The sequence below is a fragment of the Sceloporus occidentalis genome, unplaced genomic scaffold (genome assembly GCF_023333645.1).
Source record: "Sceloporus occidentalis isolate IW3139 unplaced genomic scaffold, rSceOcc1.0.p SCAF_1, whole genome shotgun sequence".
Classification (NCBI taxonomy): Eukaryota; Metazoa; Chordata; class Lepidosauria; order Squamata; family Phrynosomatidae; genus Sceloporus; species Sceloporus occidentalis.
Window position 1 is genome coordinate 117,779,470 of NW_028316981.1, and position 19,086 is coordinate 117,798,555.

Genomic DNA, 19,086 nt, shown 5'->3' on the forward strand with positions numbered 1-19,086 from the left:
CAGTATCTACTTCTTAGACCTTCAAGTTCTTTGAAGTAGATAAAAATATATCTTGCCTTCAGTAAACAAGTTATTTCTCACTCAAATTAAACTATTAAAATGAATAAAGGCAATGGTGGGAAGAATGAATTAATTATGGTGTGGAAGGAATATGAACTCAGTTATCTTTAAGAAATTCTGGTTAGTTGTTGTTGTTTTATGCCTTCAAGTAGTTTCTGACTTATGGTGACCTAAGGCAATCCTATCATAGGGGTTTCTTCAGAGGCGGTTTTGTCATTGCCTTCCCCTGAGGCTGAGAGCATGTGACTTGCCTAGGATCACCCCATGGGTTTCATGGCTAGTGTTATTGTCCAACGCTCAAACTACTATGCCACACTGGCTCTCTAATTTCTTTTCTGGTAGTGCAATGAATTTCCTAAGCGTAGAATTTCTAAATTGTAATTGTATGTTGTTCCACCAAACCAGACTGGTAGCTTGAAATCTGTCCACATCCAGTTTATTCAATAGCCTCTAGCACAATCACAATCATCATCATCATCATATTTATTTATACCCCGCCCTTTCCCCAAAACTGGGACTCAGAGCAGCTTACAAGATTAAAACAGTACCATTAAAAACATAGAAAAGTGTTATATTAAAACAGAATTTAATCATTACAATATTAAAACAGATAGCATGTAAAAGAATATTAGCTCTCCACTCCTGTGATATCAAAATCTAATACTGTCTTTACTATGAATTTGCCATGTTCCACACCAAACACACATTACTCACAGAGTTTCATCACTGTACATTTTAGTGCCCTGTAGACAGACATCAACATACACACACAAATAAAATCCCATCTCTTTAAAGGCGCATAAAGACCAGTCACTACCCGTTCTGACCTGCCACAGGCGCAAACCTACAGAAATCAATAAACCAGAAAAGAGTAAACAAGTAGCTAGGTATATTAAATCTTACAGAATGATAGTTTACAAATCAAAAGGCCTGCCTTTGCTTTTTGAGGCCTACCTCTTCTTGTAGAGAGTGCATAGTGGTTTGAGTGTTGTGGACTAAGGCTCTGGAGTCCAGGGTTCGAATCATGTAAAACCCCACTGGGTGGCACTGGGCAAGTCACACTCTCTCAGCCTCAGAGGATAATAATAATAATAATAATAATAATAATAAAGCTTTATTTATATGCTGCCTTTCCTGTAGGATCAAGGCGGCTCACAACATTAGATAAAACGTAACATAGAATTAAAATGCATCCCATTAATTACCTTCCCCCCCACCTTACTACACTAAAATATTATTAAACAATCAACAATTAAAACTGATACAATTCAACATTTAAAAATAGATTGGCCATGGCAAACGCCCTCTGAAGGAACTTGCCAAGAAAACCCGGTGATACGGCCACGACCTGAAGGCATGCCGCAACAACAACAACAACAACAACAACAGCAACCCTTTGCTTAAATTACCATCCTGGAGCAGCCCTTCCCTCCAAGCCATCCTTCCCCTTGCTGACCTGGGCCCAGGCAGCAGCCTCCCCACATCAGGGTCCCTTCCTCCCTTCCCCACCCCACCTCCGCCCCGGATCTTGTCACAACCCTCTGGCCCTAGATAAAGCCAGGGCCCTCCTTTGGCCCCTGAGGGCCAGCATTGGGGTCCCCAGGCCTTCCTATCCCCTCCCAAAGAAGACCCAGCCTGCGCCTCCCTCTCACCTCCAGCCTCCATCTTGGCAGTCTGGAAGGTGGCTGCTCTGCACTTGGACTACGGCTCCCCAGGAGGGTCAATCCAAGCAAACAGACATTGACAGTGCTTTGGAGTCTTAGCCAAGAGAGGGAAAATGCACACACAACAGGCATCACTTTGAAGAAATGAGGCAAAGGATCAGACTGTCCTGCAATCAAGTTGATCAGCCAGACTGCCTCTGCCCCAAAAGAGATGAAAGCAAAGCTCATCAGCTCCTACATGGCCTGTTGTTGTTGTTGTTGTTGTTGTGTGCTTTCAAGTCATTTCCAACATATGGAGACTCTAAAGAGAATCTATCAGGGGGTTTTCTTGGCAAGATTTGTTCAGAGGGGTTTGCCATTGCCGTCCTCTGAGGCTGAGAGAATATGACTTGCCCAAGCTCACCCCAGTGCGCTTCCATGGCTGAGCTGGGAATCAAACCCTGGTCTTCAGGGTCCTAGTCCAACACCCAAACCACTACGCCATGCTGCCTCTTCCTCCGTTGACTATTTGGTGATAATATTCAGCCAGAAGAGAAGAGTATGGACAAAACTGGAGCTTCCTCACACATGCCTGCATTCACCTACCCAAAAAAGAAGGAAGGGTGGGTTTTTTAATTGAAGGTGAAGAGGTCCCACTTGTGTGTCAACTGCATCGTTTTCTGTAATTGCAAGATCTGGCCATCTAAATTGTTAACTATGGCAGTAGGCTGGGTCTGGCTGCTGCTACTACTACTACTACTATTAGGACTACTAGGAAACTTCAACTGGTCAGCAAGCCAGTCTTGAGTAGTGATGAGACTATCAGACTACCCCTATGTTCAAATTCCTATTTTGATCACAAAATTCACTAGGTGACCTTTGGCAGGAAATATTTCTCAGCCAGATCCACGCCACAGAGCTCCTAAAGCTACAAAGAACAAGAGGAGAATCATGAACGTTGCTTTGAGCTCCTTGAAAATAAATGTTATTTATGTAATAAATGTAATCATTAAATAAAATGCAGCAGCAAAACTCTTTGTGAGTACAGTGAGCCCTTGGTATCCACTGGGGTTTCATTCTAGGATCCTCTGTGGATATGAAAGTCTGTGGATGCTCAAATTCCACTGAATACAATGGCATAGTAAAATGGTGTAACTTATATCAAATGGCAAAATCACGGTTTGCTTTTGGGAATTTCTATATATTTAAAATATTTTTCAAACTGTGGATGCTTGAATCCGTGGATTAAAAAATCCATGGATTAGGAGGGCTGACTGTATTATTAAAAGCTGCTTATAGCATCTATTCTCAAATATTTTTCAACTGGTTCCCAGTTTCTTTCAGGCCTAGATCAAAATGCTGGTTTTTATCTATAAAGCCTTCAACTTGAGATAATGTTATCTAAAGCCATACCTCTTCCAGAAAGATCCCCAACATGCTTTGTATAATTGTGATCATGTCTAAGGACCCCTGTTTGTTGTGGTAGGATTGGTGCAATCAGATCACTGTCCCCTGAAATTATATCTTCTATTTCAAGCACCATTCTTGCATCCATTGAACTCTATGGTGAGACCTCAAAACCAAAACATTTAAAATCTTCACTTTTAGGAGGCTGCTTTGGTTACCAACATATCAAGTTGAATTCCTTCTTTGCTTTTTATATTTTTATTTTACATTTTGCTCTTAAACTGTGAACCAAAACACCTTTTACAAGCTAGATGAGCAGAGGTACAGTGCTTAAGTAAAAACATCAAAAATAGACTGGATATTGTACTTAGAACAGCCATTGGCAGCAGAATCCTTCTTTCCCTCCACATATAAGAAGCCCCTGACAAAAGAACTAAAATTAAATCTATGTGTCCTGCTAGTACCTGCCACACTATTAAGGGCATGGCCTTAATTTCTTTTTAGAATTCAACTATAACCAATCAATCTCTGCCACCCAATCCTCCCCAAATAACAATGTCAGTGTTATACAAGTGATATAGGCGGGTTACACACCACCATGAAAGTACGGACTCAGTCCGTACTAGGGTTAGGAAGGTGCGGGGCTTCCGTACCCCCCTAACCCTAGTACGGACTGAGTCCATACAAAATGGCGGCCCCCTTCCACATGGGGGCCGCCATGACGTCACAACCATGCCGCCTCTATACGGGGCAGCGCGGACGTGATGTCATCGGTCCATGCCAGGGCGCTTAGTGCGCCCTTTCCACGGACCGTTTTGGAGCTCCTTCCTGGTTTGCGGCGCCGCTTTGCTTCGCTGGGCGCAGCCTTCAGATGGCTGCGCCCAGCGAAGCAAGGGAGAAAGGGGCCAAGTGGCCCCTTTCTCCCTGCCGCCGCGGGGTGTCCTTGGGGCTTGAAGTCCCAAGGACACCCCTTTTCAGGCTGCAGGGAAGCGGCGTTTTGCCGCTTCCCCGCAGCCTGAAAAGCGGCGGATAGGGGCCTCAGCGGCTGCCGTTCTAGCTGCTGAGGCCCCGATACACCGGGGAAAGGGGCGGGTACAGCCCGCCCCAAATAGGCGGTCTGTAACCCGCCATAGAGCCTAATCTGATCAATAAACTAGTCATATCAATTATTTATTGTGGTTGCACTGTTTTATTATTACATTTTTAACTTTGAGAAGTAGCTTTATGAAGTATTTAATAACATGGTTCACAGTACAATTCTACACTTGAAGATTAGGTCAGCAGAAGGGTAAACTCCCAAGTTTGTTCTCCTGACCAGAATTGCCTGTGAACCTTCATGACACATTATGGCTGGAGCTTTTCAGCTCCAAGCTGTCTTGGATGACACCGATTATCTGGACCCATTTCAAACTGGCTTCAGAGCGGGCTACGGAGTTGACACTGCCATGGTCGCCTTAGTCGATGATCTCCGTCTGGCCACTGACAGGGGAAGTGTAACCCTGTTGGTGCTCTTGGACATCTCAGTGGCCTTCGATACCATTGACCATGGTATCCTTCTGGAATGCCTGAGAGATTTGGGTATCGGGGGCAGTGCGCTCCAGTGGTTCCGGTCCTCTCTCTCAGGGAGATTCCAGATGGTGAGGCTGGGGGACAGTTGCGCTCGTAAAAGAGAGCTTACATCGGGCGTCCCACAAGGCGCCATCCTGTCCCCCATGCTATTTAACATTTACATGAAGCCACTGGGAGAGATCATCCGGAACCATGGAGCTCGGTGTTATCAGTACGCTGAAGACACCCAGATCTATCTCTCCATGTCTCTGACTGATACAGTGACTAAGGTTGGCACCTCTCCTCTGGATGCCTGCCTGGGGTCAGTAATAGGCTGGATGAGGAAAAACAAACTCAAGCTGAATCCAGAGAAAACAGAGGTACTCGTGATAGGTCCTCCGAATCCAGATAGGGAAATTTGCCATCCTGTCCTGGACGGGGTTACATTTCCCTAAAGGAGAAAGTTTGCAGTTTGGGAGTACTCCTGGATCCATCTCTACAGTTATCATCTCAAGTCGATGCGATGGCCAAGAGTGCTTGGTACCAGCTTCGGCTGATACGCCAACTGCGTCCCTGTCTGGATCGAAAGACCTAGAAACTGTAGTACACGCACTGGTAACCTCTTGTTTGGATTTCTGTCTCTACATGGGGCTACCTTTGTATCAGGTTCGGAAGCTTCAGTTGGTTCAAAATGCTGCAGCCAGATTGGTCACAGGTACAGCTAGGTCGGATCATATAACCCCCGTGTTAAAATCTCTTCACTGGCTGCCAATTCGCTTCCGGTCCCAATACAATGTGTTGGTTATTACCTTTAAACCTCTACATGGCTTGGGCCCGAGTTACTTGAGGGAATGGCTCTCCCTATATAATCCACCCCACACCCTTAGAACAACGGGGAAACTCCTACTTGAACATCCTAAGATGAGACTGGCAACAACCCACTAAAGAGCTTACACAGCGACAGCGCCTACTCTTTGGAACGCTCTCCCAGAAGAGATCCGCTCTAGTGGTACATTGGAAGCCTTTAAAAAGGCTTTTAAAACCTATCTCTTCCAGCAAGCATACCCTCCTGACTCTTTTTAGAGAAATATTCCCCAATTAGATTAAGACACTTGATAGCCTATAATTTTGACCACTTAATTTCTTATTTTAGATAATTTTATTGAATATTTATGATTGTAATTGAATGTTTTAACTGTTTTTATACTGTATTATGACCTTTGTCATAGTTTTACCTGATGTGAACCACTTTGATCTTGAGGAAAAGCGGTATATAAATAAACAGTTTATTATTATTATTATTATTTATTCCTAACTATTAGACACCCAGGAATTTCCTCCATCACCTGTGCACTGAGGTACAGTACGCACTATAAAATGGAAAGATGGGGTGGGCACTTATAACAGTCTTTATTTAATTATTTAATTATTTATATCCCACCTATCTCCCAGTAAGGGACCCAAGGCGGTATACAACACCTTAAAAATACAATACATTAAAAAAAATCTTAATACAAAAGTTAAAATACAATTAAACTAACTTTCATTTTAAAACACAAGTAAAAAGCACAGTTTTAAACAGCATTAAAAGATATTTAAAACATGATAAAAATAAAAACACTACACCCCTTCCCCATTAAAAACTCTATCTGTTGTCACCAAATGCCACCTTAAATACAAACGTCTTCACCTGCTGGCAGAAAGAGAGCAGGGAGAGGGCCACCTGGACCTCTCATGGAAAAGAGTTCCATTTATTCAAACTTCCTTACTTCACTTCTTATTATGAACGACATACTATAGTTATGCAAATGTTGCCAGGGATCTGTGGCCAGGAACTAAAACAAGGCACTGTACTAATTGGACATTAACTTTGAATTAAAGATGCTGCATCAGAGAAAGCAGACAAGCCATAAATTACCACCCAGTAATTTACAAATTGCTGAAAGTTAGATTTCCCTCATTACATTTACAGCTCAAAAACTAAAGGGCAAGTGTCATAAAAGAGTATTCCAGGAATGTCTGTGTCTTTTCCAGAAGAATAATGAACATTAAAAAAACGAAGCAACTGATAAATCACAAAGGATTGAAGCAAAAAAAAAAAAATCCTCATATCAAAACAATTAAAGTAAAAAATATCATACCAACCATCATACCAAAACCACAAGACAGTGGACTAGGGTAGATGCCAAATAAGAAAGCAAAGTTGCCATCTTGGGGCCGAGTGCACAGGGAACAGCAGACAAGTCATGGAAGCAGTGAACAAGTCAAATATGTGTTTTGGTATCAAGAAACAGAGCACAAGGCCCAAATATCAGAGATTTCCTGGGGTCAGCAACTGTGCCGGGGACATGGGCCAATTTCTGCTCTTCCAGCAGGCCACTGAGACTGTTCTCTGCAAATCCTCATGTGATATGACTTCACTTCCCCTTTCATCCCTAAATTGGCTGTTTGGGGGTTTACGGGGATGATGGGTAAATCTATCCTGCTACACTTTGTATTAGTTTTGCAGTTAATTTTTGTAAAATTTATGGGGTGGAGGGCTTTCATGGCCTACTGAGTGGCTCTGAGAGCACAAAAAAGGATTTGGGACCACATGGTCCATGGACCACATTTTCCCTAGCCAAAGCTTGAGAACAAAAACTGCTCAAAGGGGAGATGCTAAGCAAGGAGGAAGGTGAAGAATAGAAAAGCACAGAGTGAAACTAGGAGAGCTATCTGTCAGAGGTGCCAATGAGGGAGAGGTAGACCTCCCAACCTGATCTTTGTGTAAGTATGGCAATAAGGCAGAGAAAGTGAAGTGATTTGGTCCCCATCTTTCCATGGGTTTGTGGAACCATTTTAAGTAATCTTGAAAGAAGGTCCCATGAGGGAGAGGTGATGGTTCTTTCAATGGGTTGTATGTGCTATACTTTCATATTTCATATTTGGGCCGTTTTTAATAGGATGGCTTATTTGTTTTTTAAAGGCCTGTTACAGACTGCCAAAATAAAGCTGCTTCAGGTCTCTTTGGAGGTATGCTGTTTAAATGATGCATGCATCCTAAGAATCTGGAAGCTGCACCAAAGCTGCACTCCAGTGCTTAGGAATGGAGTGTGGCTATGGCGCAACCCCCGGACTCTTAGGACCCATGCATCATTTAAATAGCGTACCTCCAAAGAGACCCGAAGCAGCTTTATTTTGGCAGTCTGTAACAGTCCAAAAATTGTTTTGATTACTATGATTTACTTTTGGCTCTATTTTGTTTTAACCAATGCTGTGAGCTGCCTTGAGAGAAAAGCAAGATATTCAATAAAGAAATAACGGATTACAGTACATTTTATTTAACAAATTCACCCTGGAGGGTAAACGGAAACAACTGACTTGCCTGGCTTCCAAGTTACCTTTATGACCATTGACTTGAATCTGAATCTCTTACAACAAAATGCCACCACTAGACCATCATAATTAAAAAGGATCAAAAAAGAGATTCTGTGATGTGACAAGCTGTATGGTGTTTACCTTAAGTGATCTGGAATTTTAGATGGCCCTTGTGCATCCCTTCAGTCTTCAGATGCATTTCCCTATAAAGTACATACAGGGAAGTACATAACCAGAAGGGAAACTTCAAAAGCTGTTTTTCTTGAGGGATGGGGCACTATCATAAGAAAGTATAAATTAGAAGGCCTTTGGGGCATGGTCAAATGACTCAGTAGTTCACAGAAGATGGGTTTCAAGTAGGAGGTTTTTTTGAGGTACTTCTTCACAAGTTGAATTTCTTTTAATGGCCAAAGAAATTTCTTTCAAGAATGGTTTGGATATAAACCATTCCACTAACAAAGTAGAGCAGGAACTAATTGACTCATGTGCTACTTTATCAGGAAAGGTTATAGCTGCAACTATGCAGACTATCACCTTCCTCAGAGGCTACCAACTATGCTAGTATCCAAGGCTTATAGTTGCCTACTTGACACTGAGACATAGCAGCCACTGGGTTTTTGACTGCTTATCTGGTGACTAAAGTAGTTGCAGCATTTCAAAAAGTGTTGTAGTGCTGTACATTGAGCATTTTACTCCTCATAGAATCATAGAGTTGTAGAGTTGGAAGAGACCACAAGGGCCATCCCGTCCAATGCCCTGCAATGCATGAACTCTCAATCAAAGCATCCCCAATAGATGGTCATCCAGCCTCTGCTTAAAGACCTCCAGGGAAGGAGACTCCAAAAGAACAACACTTACTGTGAGGAAGTTCCTCCTTAGGTTGAGGTGGAATCTCTTTTCCTGGAGCTTGCATCCATTGTTCTGGGTCCTGTTCTCTAGAGCAGCAGAAAACAAGCTTGCTCCCTTCTCAATATCACATCCCTTCAAATATTTAAACAGGGCTACCATATCACCTCTTAACCTTCTTTTCTCTAGGCAGGGACGTAGCTAGGGTTTTGGGAAGGGAGGGGGGTCCAGACTAAGTGCCACCATTATAATGGGGCTTGAGTGCGGCAGCGCAGCAGCACACACCATTCATTTTTCTAATGAAAGGGGGGGTTCCGGACTCCAAGAACCCCCCCCCCCTTGGCTACGTCCCTGCTCCAGGCTAAACATCCCCAGCTCCCTAAGTTGTTCCTCATAGGATATGGTTTCCAGACCCTTTACCATTTTAGTCGCCCTCTTTTGGACATGCTCCAGTTTCTCAATGTCCTTTTTGAATTGTGGTGCCCAGAACTGGTCACAATATTCCAGGTGGGGCCTGACCAAAGTGGAATATAGTGGCACTATTACTTCTCTTGACACTATACTTTTATTGATGCAGCCTAAAATTGCATTGGCCATTTTAGCTGCTGCATTGCACTGTTGACTCATGTTCAACTGGTGGTCTACTTGGATTCCCAGATCCCTTTCACATGTAGTCTCATTCAGCCAGGTGTCCCCCATCCTATATCTGTGCATTTCATTTTTCCACCCTAAGTGCAGTCCCTTACATTTCTTCATGTTGAATTTCATTTTGTTAGCTTTGGCCCAGCTTTCTAATCTATTCAGGTCATTTTGAATTTTGATCCCGTCCTCTGGAGTATTAGCTATTCCTCCTAATTTGGTGTCATCTGCAAATTTGATGAGTATGCCCCCAATTCTGTCATCCAAATCATTGATAAAGATATTGAATAGCACTGGGTCCAGGACAGAGCCCTGTGGGACCCCACTGGTCACTTCTCTCCAGGATGAAAAGGAGCCATTGTTGAGCACCCTTTGGGTTCTGCCAGTCAACCAATTACTAATCCATGTAACAGTTGCCTTGTCTAACCCACATTTTACAAGCTTGTTTGCAAGAATGTCATGGGAAACATTGTCAAAGGCCTTACTGAAATCAAGATATACTATATCCACAGCATTCCCTTCATCTACCAAGCTGGTAATTTTATCAAAGAAAGAGATCAGATTTGTCTGGCATGACTTGTTCCTCTGAAACCCATGTTGACTCTTTGTGATTATGGCATTGCCTTCTAAATGTTCACAGACTCTCTGCTTAAAGATCTGCTCTAGAATCTTTCCTGGTATAGATGTCAGAGTAACTGGACGATAATTGTTGGGATCCCCTTTCCCCCCCTTTCTGGGACTTCTCCTGTTCTCCAGTTCTCAAAGATTATTGTCAATGGCTCTGATTACATTTGCCAGTTCTTTTAATACTCTTGGATGTAGTTCATCTGGTCCTGGAGATTTATATTCGTTTAGATTAACCAATTATTCCTGTACTATCTCTTTACTTATTCTGTACTGAAATTCCCCTATTCTGTCCTCTGCTCCATTATCCTCAGGTTGAGCTCCCTTTTCCTTTTCTGAGAAGGCTGAGGCAAAGAAGGTGTTGAGTAATTCTGCCTTTTCTCTGTCTTATGTTAGCATTTTGCCATCTTCTCCATGCAGTGGCCCTACCATTTCCTTCTTCTTTCTTTTGCTGTGGACATATCCAAAAAAGCCCTTTTTGTTGTCTTTAACCTCTCTAGCAAGACTGAGTTCATTCTGTGCTTTAGCTTTTCTGACTTTAACTCCTACACATGCCTGCTATTTCTTTGAATTCCTTTTTCGTGATTCCCCCCTTTTACCATTTCTTATACTGCACATGTTCCATTTAAAACTTACCTCAGTTGAGAGTTTCTTAGTCATCCATCCTGGTTTATTGAGACACCTCCCATTTTTCTTTCTCACTGGAACTGTTGTCCTACATTTCTCCCTATTGAAATTCAAGTTCTGGTCCAGTTCTCTAATTTGTTAAGGTAATTTTGAATTCTGATCCTGTCCTCTGGGGTATTAGCTACCTCTCCTAATTTGGTGTCATGTGATAAACATGTCCTCTATTCTATCGTACAAATCACTGATAAAGATGTTGAATAGCAGTGGGCCCAGGACAGAACCCTGCGGCACTCCACTGGTCACTTCTCTCCAGGATGAGGAGGTGCCATTGTTTAGAACCCTTTGGGTTTGGTTTGCCAACCAAGTACAAATCTACCTATCAGTCGCATTGTCTAGCCCACATTTTATGAGTTTTCTTCAAGGGTATCATGGGAGACCTTGTCAAAAGGCCTTACTAAAATCAAGATATGCTACAACCACAGCATTGCCTTCATCCACCCAGCTTGTGACTTCATAAAAAAAGAGAGGGTGGGTGGGTTAGGGGCTATGCACACCAGCCATAAAGGCCAGCCTGGGGGGCGGAGCCAGAGCATCCACATGATGCATGCCCCAACTCCGCCTCAAGGTGGCGTGATGTCACACGCTGCTCCACATGGTGCGTGGCATCATGGTGCTGGGTCCACACGACACAGCATCAAAGGAGCACCTTAAAGTCATGGCGCCACGACTATCATGCCTTTTCCAGAGCGCAAAAAGGAACCGCTTTTTGCATCTTTTTGCACCCTGGAAAGGCCAAATTGGGGCCTCAGCATGTGGTTGCCATGGCCACAATCCGTCGCAGCTGAAGGAAGCTGCAGGCCACCCCTTAGAGGCAGTCTGCACAGCCCCTGTCTGGCATGACTTGTTTTAGAGAAATCCATGTTGAGTTTTAGTGATCATGGCATTCCTTTTGCAGTGTGTGCAACAGTCTATTTCATTATCTGCTTTGGAATTTTTGCTGGTATTGATGTCAGGCTGACTGGCTGGTAATTATTTGGGTCCTCTTTTTTTTCCTTTATTGAAGATGGGGACATTTGCCCTTGTCCAGTCTGCTAGGACCTTTCCTGTTCTCAAAGGAATTCTAAGATTATTGAAAGTGGTTTTGAGATTACTTTTGTTAGTTCTTTTAATACCTTTGAATGTCGTTCATCTGGACCTGGAGACTTGAATTTGTGAATATCCAGGTATTCCTGTAACTTTACCTATTCTGTGATGCATTTCCCCTACTGCATCATCTGCTCCATTTTCCCAGGCTGAGCTCTGCCTCTCAGAGAAGATGGAGGTAAAGCTGTTGAGTAGTTCTGCCTTTTCTCTCTTAGTATTTCACCATCTTCTCTACACAACAGCCCTACTATTTCCAAATTGTCAGGCTGACTAGGTGGTAATTATTTTCAAAAATTTCAAAAAAAATAATCCCATTTTTGAAAATAAGAGACAACATTTGTCCTCCTCACTTTGATTTTCAATATTACTCTGATTTCCTATCTTGCCAGCTTCTTAACTTCTTTCGTAATAATAACCTTCCTGAGGATCTGTAATTGACATACCACTACTCTCTTTTTCTTGTCTGCATCTTCTGAGAAAATTTCTTACTTGAAAATGTACAGCATTCCAAATATTTTCTCCAGTTTCAGGGAATTGTGTGTGTGTGTTGTAATTCCTACTTGATGTGGATATATGTTGTTTCTTATAATTGCTGATTTTATAGTTTGTTTTATTGTAATTTTAATGTTGTAAACTACCTTAACATTTTCAAGACACAGTATATACTTTAAGAACATCTTTAGCCAAGATAACCATTGACCATGGTGGGTGGGGACTATACAACTGCAGTCCAGAACACTCAGACAATACTCAACTGTCAACAACTGTACTAAATCGTATTAACTATATCAGGAGGTATGTATCCAATTACCACTTTGATTCACAATAGTTATTAAAGATTTAGTGGAGTTCACAAAAACGTTTATATTTGTACTGAGACAGTTATGATCTGGGTTTTCTTGACCATTCTATTTTCCAGAAAATTCCATACTTGGCTTTTTACAGAGAACATTCTGGCAGCCAAAAACCACAGGCACCTGGATGTCCCATTTAATAATAATAATAATATTGAAACAGTGCTTCCTTTAATTGCTTAAAAAGCTTCACAAGCATTATCTGTCCTCAATTGTTTAATTACAGCCATGCTCAATATAATTGAAGTAGAGTTCTGTTTGCCTTTTTAATGCTGCCAAAAATTACAGTGTGTGGGGAGGGGGAGAGACAGGGCAGGAAGAGGACTAATCAGGAGGGGGGAAAATAGCAGCATAGATCCTTTGTGGATCAGATGGCATATTTGCTAGAAATTTACAAAATAGCAAAAGAAGTACTGTACAGGTCTAACACTGTTTCCTCTATCACTACTCTTCAGATGCAAAAGCAGACAGCCTGGACACGTCCTATATTAGATATATATTAGGAGATCAACAGACAGAGAGGCAGGTTGGGTGTGTTCCTTGACAGGGCCAGAGCCTAAGCTCCAATTTTGCAGTTTTACATTTACATTTATACTATTTGCATGCCCAATTACCAACTGGATTTATCTCTGCAGTGTTTTGACCCACTGAATATATTTGTTTCATGGCAGTACGCAAAAGCTTCCAAGTCATTTCACCTAACAGAAGAGAGCCTGCACACTGTCATTTGAAGCAGTAACTTTAGAAATATTTCATATTCACAATCTGTAAATATATCTTTGGTTGCAAAGTTAGAAAACAGCTATTAGACCATTAAGACTAGATAACGTGTTTATGTGTACAGTAAATACAAACATGAGACTACAGCCCTGAAGGACATGCAGAATTCAGTCACAACTACCCAAGTCAGGAGCCCTGGTGGCACAGTAGTTAAATGCCAATACTGCAGTGGTTAAGTCATCATTAAAAGGAAAGTGCCCACTCTTATTTTTCCACCTCTTGATCTAATAAACTCAGTGCCTGAACAATGTGAACACAATGGAATGGCGGACTATGCAAGTTCATAAACAAATAGAGTAACTTAACAGAACTGTTCAACTTCATGATTCCACACAAATGCATTTGTGTGAAGCTGTGCATGGTGCAGCATTTGGATTTATTTAAAAACTTTAAAAATATATGAATATTTCAGCATTTCATAATAATAGCATTAAAAAGCTGTACTTTACCTTTCAAACATTAAAGAACTAGTGTTTGAATTGACAGGATATCTAAGCCCCATAAAACCATCAACTAAAACTGTTCCTGTTTCTAATCATGTTGCCTTATTGCTTCCCACTTACCTATGCTTCCCCTCAGCAGAAAGTACAAAATTCCATAAAGATGCAAATATCACCAAGTAGAAAAAATACAACTGTGTTTATACAAGAAAATCATAACGGCACACATTATTAATTTCTGCAATTTATTTCCTTAAAAACAGTTGAATTCTCTTGCTATGGCAATAATATACTGTTTTGAAGTGCAGAAAAAGAATATTAATCAGGTCCTTGATGTTCAGGGAGCCCACAATATTGGCTCATGTTAATATTGGTCTGTCTTCTCTAAATTCCTAGATGTCATTCACAACTGTGATTGCAAATAAAGTGATGACTAAAACAGCAAATACTAAATACTGTGAGTCCTTCAGTACCACAGTAGTAAATGGCTCTAGCCCCCGTGACATATCAAGTGGGCATGTCCAGTGGTGGTTGCTCTCTGGTTGATTGGATGTATTGTGGCTTATTAATTTTGCATTAGGAAAATATTTGATATTTGTATGTGTTTATGTATTTTTAAACTTTATTCCTGTAATTTGGAACTTAACCTGTGGCTATTTTGTGCTCGTGGTATAGCAAAACAATCAAACAAACAAACAAAAAACCACAACCAAAAACATATTTCAGGAATGGAAAGACAAATAAAATCCATTATTCAATGTTCAGAGTACCTTGCTGCTTTATCTATCCACAAATGTGCTCTTTCTAGATTCCATCTTCAAGAAGGTGCTTATATGGCTGTTCCATTGACAATATCCTAACAATCCTAAGTATTTCCCTCCCTTTGCTTTCTTTTTCTCTTCCCACTTATTTTTTTTTATATTTGCAATTAAAAAAATCAATAATACTTTTAAAATATATAAATAAGACAATGATAACTTATAAGACAGTGATAAAAGCAGCAAGTGGTAAACATGTTCTCTGCCTTGCCCATTACTCTTCTACATCAAGGATGAGGAATGTGTGGCCTTCCAGATATTACTAGATTGCAACTCCTATCTGCTCTAGCCAGTACAGCCAGTGACGAATGATGAAGAAGCTGCAGTCTAACATTTGCTTCACTAAACATCCCCCATCCCTGTTGCACAGAAAATTTTCAAAAGGGGCTATTTTAGTTTGAGTAGAACCAATGGGATGTTATTCACAAGGTAAAATAAGCCAGGAAAGAGTTTAATTGGGATTCCTGGACTCTGCTTACAATTCTGCAATGACATGCTGAAGCAAGAGCTAATATCCATAAGGCACTGAGAGCTCAGAAAGGGTTTCCATATTGCTTCCTTTGTTCCAGGAGTCATAGAGGATAAAATGTCTCAGGTGCCAAGCCACAGCTTTAAAGTTTCCACATTCGCTTACAATATGTTCTTCTTCTCGCTTTGAAGAATTATTGAGAAATGATAGGCAATGCTATGTTTGAAAGCACAACACTGGCATTTGGAAGTCTGGGCTGAATGTTCTGCTGTACTGTAGTCTTCTTGTTCCATCACATACACATTATTTATTACAATCATTTAGTCACTATGGGGTGAAACAGATGGGCAGAAGGGGTGGCTTGAAACAGACAGATTGAGGCCACAGCGAACACACACCACAGCCCCAATCCACCATGAAGCCAGCCAAAAAAGGAGTGGCAAAGATTCAATCCTTTTTTGGTGGGGAGAAGGCAACTTTTCCTGCCATGCTGCAGCCCCATTGTGGCTTCAAGGTGCTCTGGCGGCATGCGGCGTATAAACGGTGTGCCACCGGAGGGGCTTGAAGGCATCCACATTTGGGCAGGTACCTGACTTTGGGGCAGCTTCAGGGCAGCATGGGAGAGTGCAGTATATAAATGCCACACTCCCAAGCCACCTGGACAGCAGCTTTAAAGGGCCATCTGTTCCAGCCCTTCGTTCTTTCTTAAAAAAAGAAAATGGGCACCCTAGCCCAAGTCCAGCATGAAGAATGCTGGAATAGTCTACACACCAAGATATCAGGTGTTCCAAAGAGATCCAGTAGAGAGGCTAAAGAAATGTGACTTGAATCATCTAAGGTGTTTCCAGACAAGTGGCTCTTAGTGCCACCAGTCAAAAGGCATTGCATGCCTTTCTCATCTTTCCTGAACATGCTTTCTATAGTAAGAAAAAAAAGTAGTAGTGGCACAAAAATGCGAGAGGGCTAAAAATGGGGCACATCACTGTTTGAAACCATCCTGTACAAGATCCTATGAATGAAGCAAGGAGATTACATCATAAAAGCTTCATCTGGAAGAACACACAATGGACAAGAAGGCATTCTGTATGCCCACTGCTTAGACAAAACAAATCTAGCAAAACCCAGATTAAATTGACAAGAGGCCTGTATGATAAAAATATCTCAAGGAAACAAAAAAGAACTAATGGGGGGAGGGAAAGGAAAATGAGTTTTAAATAGTTTTCATGGAGTCCCATTCCAGTGACATCTGGCTGTCCTGCAAGTCTGCTGAAGCTACAAGTTCTTTCCTTCCGCTCCTGGCAAAGCAGTCCAAGCAGAACTCTCTACCTTCCATCTAGGTAAACTACATTCGGATAGTCTGCTTTGTTGCTAGTACTTCCATCTGAGGATCACTCTCCTGCCTGACCAAATTGCTGTTCCGTTCTGCAGCTTCCTTTGCGGCTGTGAATTATATCCATCTGCCTCTCCTGCAATAAGTATCCTTCATTTGCATTTTAAGAGGGCCAGCTGTCTAGACGAACCTGTCATACCTGCCTAAAAGCAACAGCAAATGTGTTAGGATCAGTACATACATCTTTACCAGGCACAGTGAACTTAACAAACTCAAACAAAACAGCACATCCTACTGTTGATATTGAAATGTGTTTGAAATGCTACTGCAGGATAATTACATATCAAATATAAACATTATAAAAGTTATAATGCCGTGTTGGCTATACAGCAAAATACAATAACATCTAAAAGCCCTAAAACAACAATACCTTCATTGGCCAACCAAAATGCACAAAATACAAGCTGCAAGTTTTGAAGTTGTTTTGTGGATTTTGGATGTTATTAAGAAATCTGTAACTGTACACAGGAATGACCAGAGGAGACAGCTCCATTTAGAAAGTTCAGGAGCAAAGGGGAGATAAGAGGCAACCTACCTGTGACTTATCAATTTTATATACACCCCCCCCCCCCAATGTATGACTACACAAGACACAAGTGGATCCAAGCAGACAAAGTCAAGGAAATTATCTAGGTAGGGAAGGTAATACTGTTGGGAGAATGGCTTGGATAGAGAAACTGAGGAGAGCAACTCCATGTGGGAAAGCTGTACCGGCAGGTGACCAGTTAAATGGTCGCAGGAGGGGGACGCCTAGAAGCACCAGAACAAGAGCCCTGCCTGAAAGCCCACCGGTGCTCTGAGATTGGCCCACCAAGTATCCCCCCTCTCTTCCTCTTCTTCTTACTAGTTATGAGATTATCATCATCATCATCATCATCATCAATCACCATCTCTTGCTGACCCTCCACTGGGTGTCTTGGGAGTTTATTACTATTATGTGTGTGTGTGTTACATAATATATATTATACATGCACATACACACCATGTATGACTACACAAGACACTAGTGGACCCAACCAGACAAAACATTCAAGGAATTTTATCTAGGTAGGAACGAAAATACTGTGGGGAGAATATTCAGGAGAATAATATGCATGTGTGTGTACATATATATTCATTATTATTATTATTATTATTATTGAGTGTATTATTACTATTATCCATCTCACCACTGGGTGCCTTGGGAGTTTATTATTCATATATAAATGTCTGTGTCTGTGTTTGTGTGTGCGCCTGTGCAACATATAGATAGATAGATAGATAGATAGATAGATAGATAGAGCGAGCATTCAAGGAAATGATCTGGGTAGGGAAGGAAAATACTGTGGGGAGAATATTAGGGAGTATATATTTATATATACACAGGGACACAATATATTGTTGTTGTTGTTGTTATCTCTCTCCATCCCTCCACTGTGGTGCCTTGGGAGTTTATTACAACAACCGCAGCAACAATGTGTTATATAACATACATTAAACACTCACAGAGAGAGAGAGAGATGCGCCCCGTGTGTGCCTAAACAAGGCCCACGTGGACCCAGGAGGCAAAGCATGCAAGGGAAGGCTCTTGGAAGGAAAGCGGCGTCTCGGGGAGCATATGTTATGCATCCTGGATGAGAGTGCCGCTGCCTCTCCTTCCGCTGGGGCCTCGGGAGTTCACTCTCGTAATAAATAAGGGATATATATTTGCGTTACTTGCTATTGTTGCTAGTATTTGTGAGGTAGCAGAGAGCGGGGCGGGAACTCCCAAGACACCCAGGGAGGGAGGGAGGGAGCGTCTGGCTGGCGAGGCCAAGGCGAGGCTGCTGCTGCCTCCGCTGCGCCTGGGCCCGAGGGCGTCCCCTCCCTCCCTGCCTGGGCTCCTTCTTCCCCGGCCCTCACTCACCGCTCTCGATCTCGCCGCCCTTCTTGGCCGTGGCGGCGTTGCCCATGGCCAGGCGGGGCCGGGCTGGGGCTGGGGCTGGGCCCGCGGGGAGGGGCGCTCTCCCCGCCCGCTCGCTCGCTCGCTCGCTCCGTCCAGGCTCCGGCACAGGCTCCGCCGGGGCCCAGCCAGGCCCGATCCCCCCGCCCCTCCCCTGCCAGGCCCGGGCCACGCTCCGCCCACTTTCCGACACGGCGGCGGCGGCGGCTGCGCCTCGCACCCTATTGGCCCCCGCACGCCGCTCTCCCACTCACATTGGCTGCGGCTCAGCAGCGCGGTTGCTGATTGGTTCTCTGGCAGTGACGACTTCCTCATATACGCGCCTCCGTCCCCTCCTTGCGTAAGAGCGTCGTGTACGTTCCTAGCGCCTCCTCCGATTGGCTAGCGGGGGTTATCTTCCCACTGGTTGGCTGAAGCGGAAGATGAGGGGTTCAGCAGGGCTCTATATTTAGAACGCTGCGATTGTCCGCGTTCCAAAGAATGTCCATTGTGAAATGGGCGGGGCTCCGGGTCGGAGAGG

The 19,086-nt window shown here is 42.8% G+C and overlaps 1 protein-coding gene across 2 annotated transcripts in view; it reads right to left on the reverse strand.

The window, feature by feature from the left end:
* PRKACA (protein kinase cAMP-activated catalytic subunit alpha) overlaps positions 1-18,732 on the reverse strand; it is a 78,907-nt gene extending 60,175 nt beyond the window's left edge. Inside the window, exon 1 of one of the 2 annotated variants that reach the window (XM_089532924.1) lies at positions 18,531-18,732. In XM_089532924.1, the coding sequence (XP_089389050.1) occupies positions 18,531-18,576 (46 nt within the window). In that variant the 5' untranslated portion in view covers positions 18,577-18,732. Of the gene's footprint in view, positions 1-1,712; positions 1,753-18,530 lie in introns of those variants that run through there. The other variant, XM_089532934.1, reaches the window with a different exon arrangement.
* Positions 18,733-19,086: the final 354 nt, after the last annotated feature.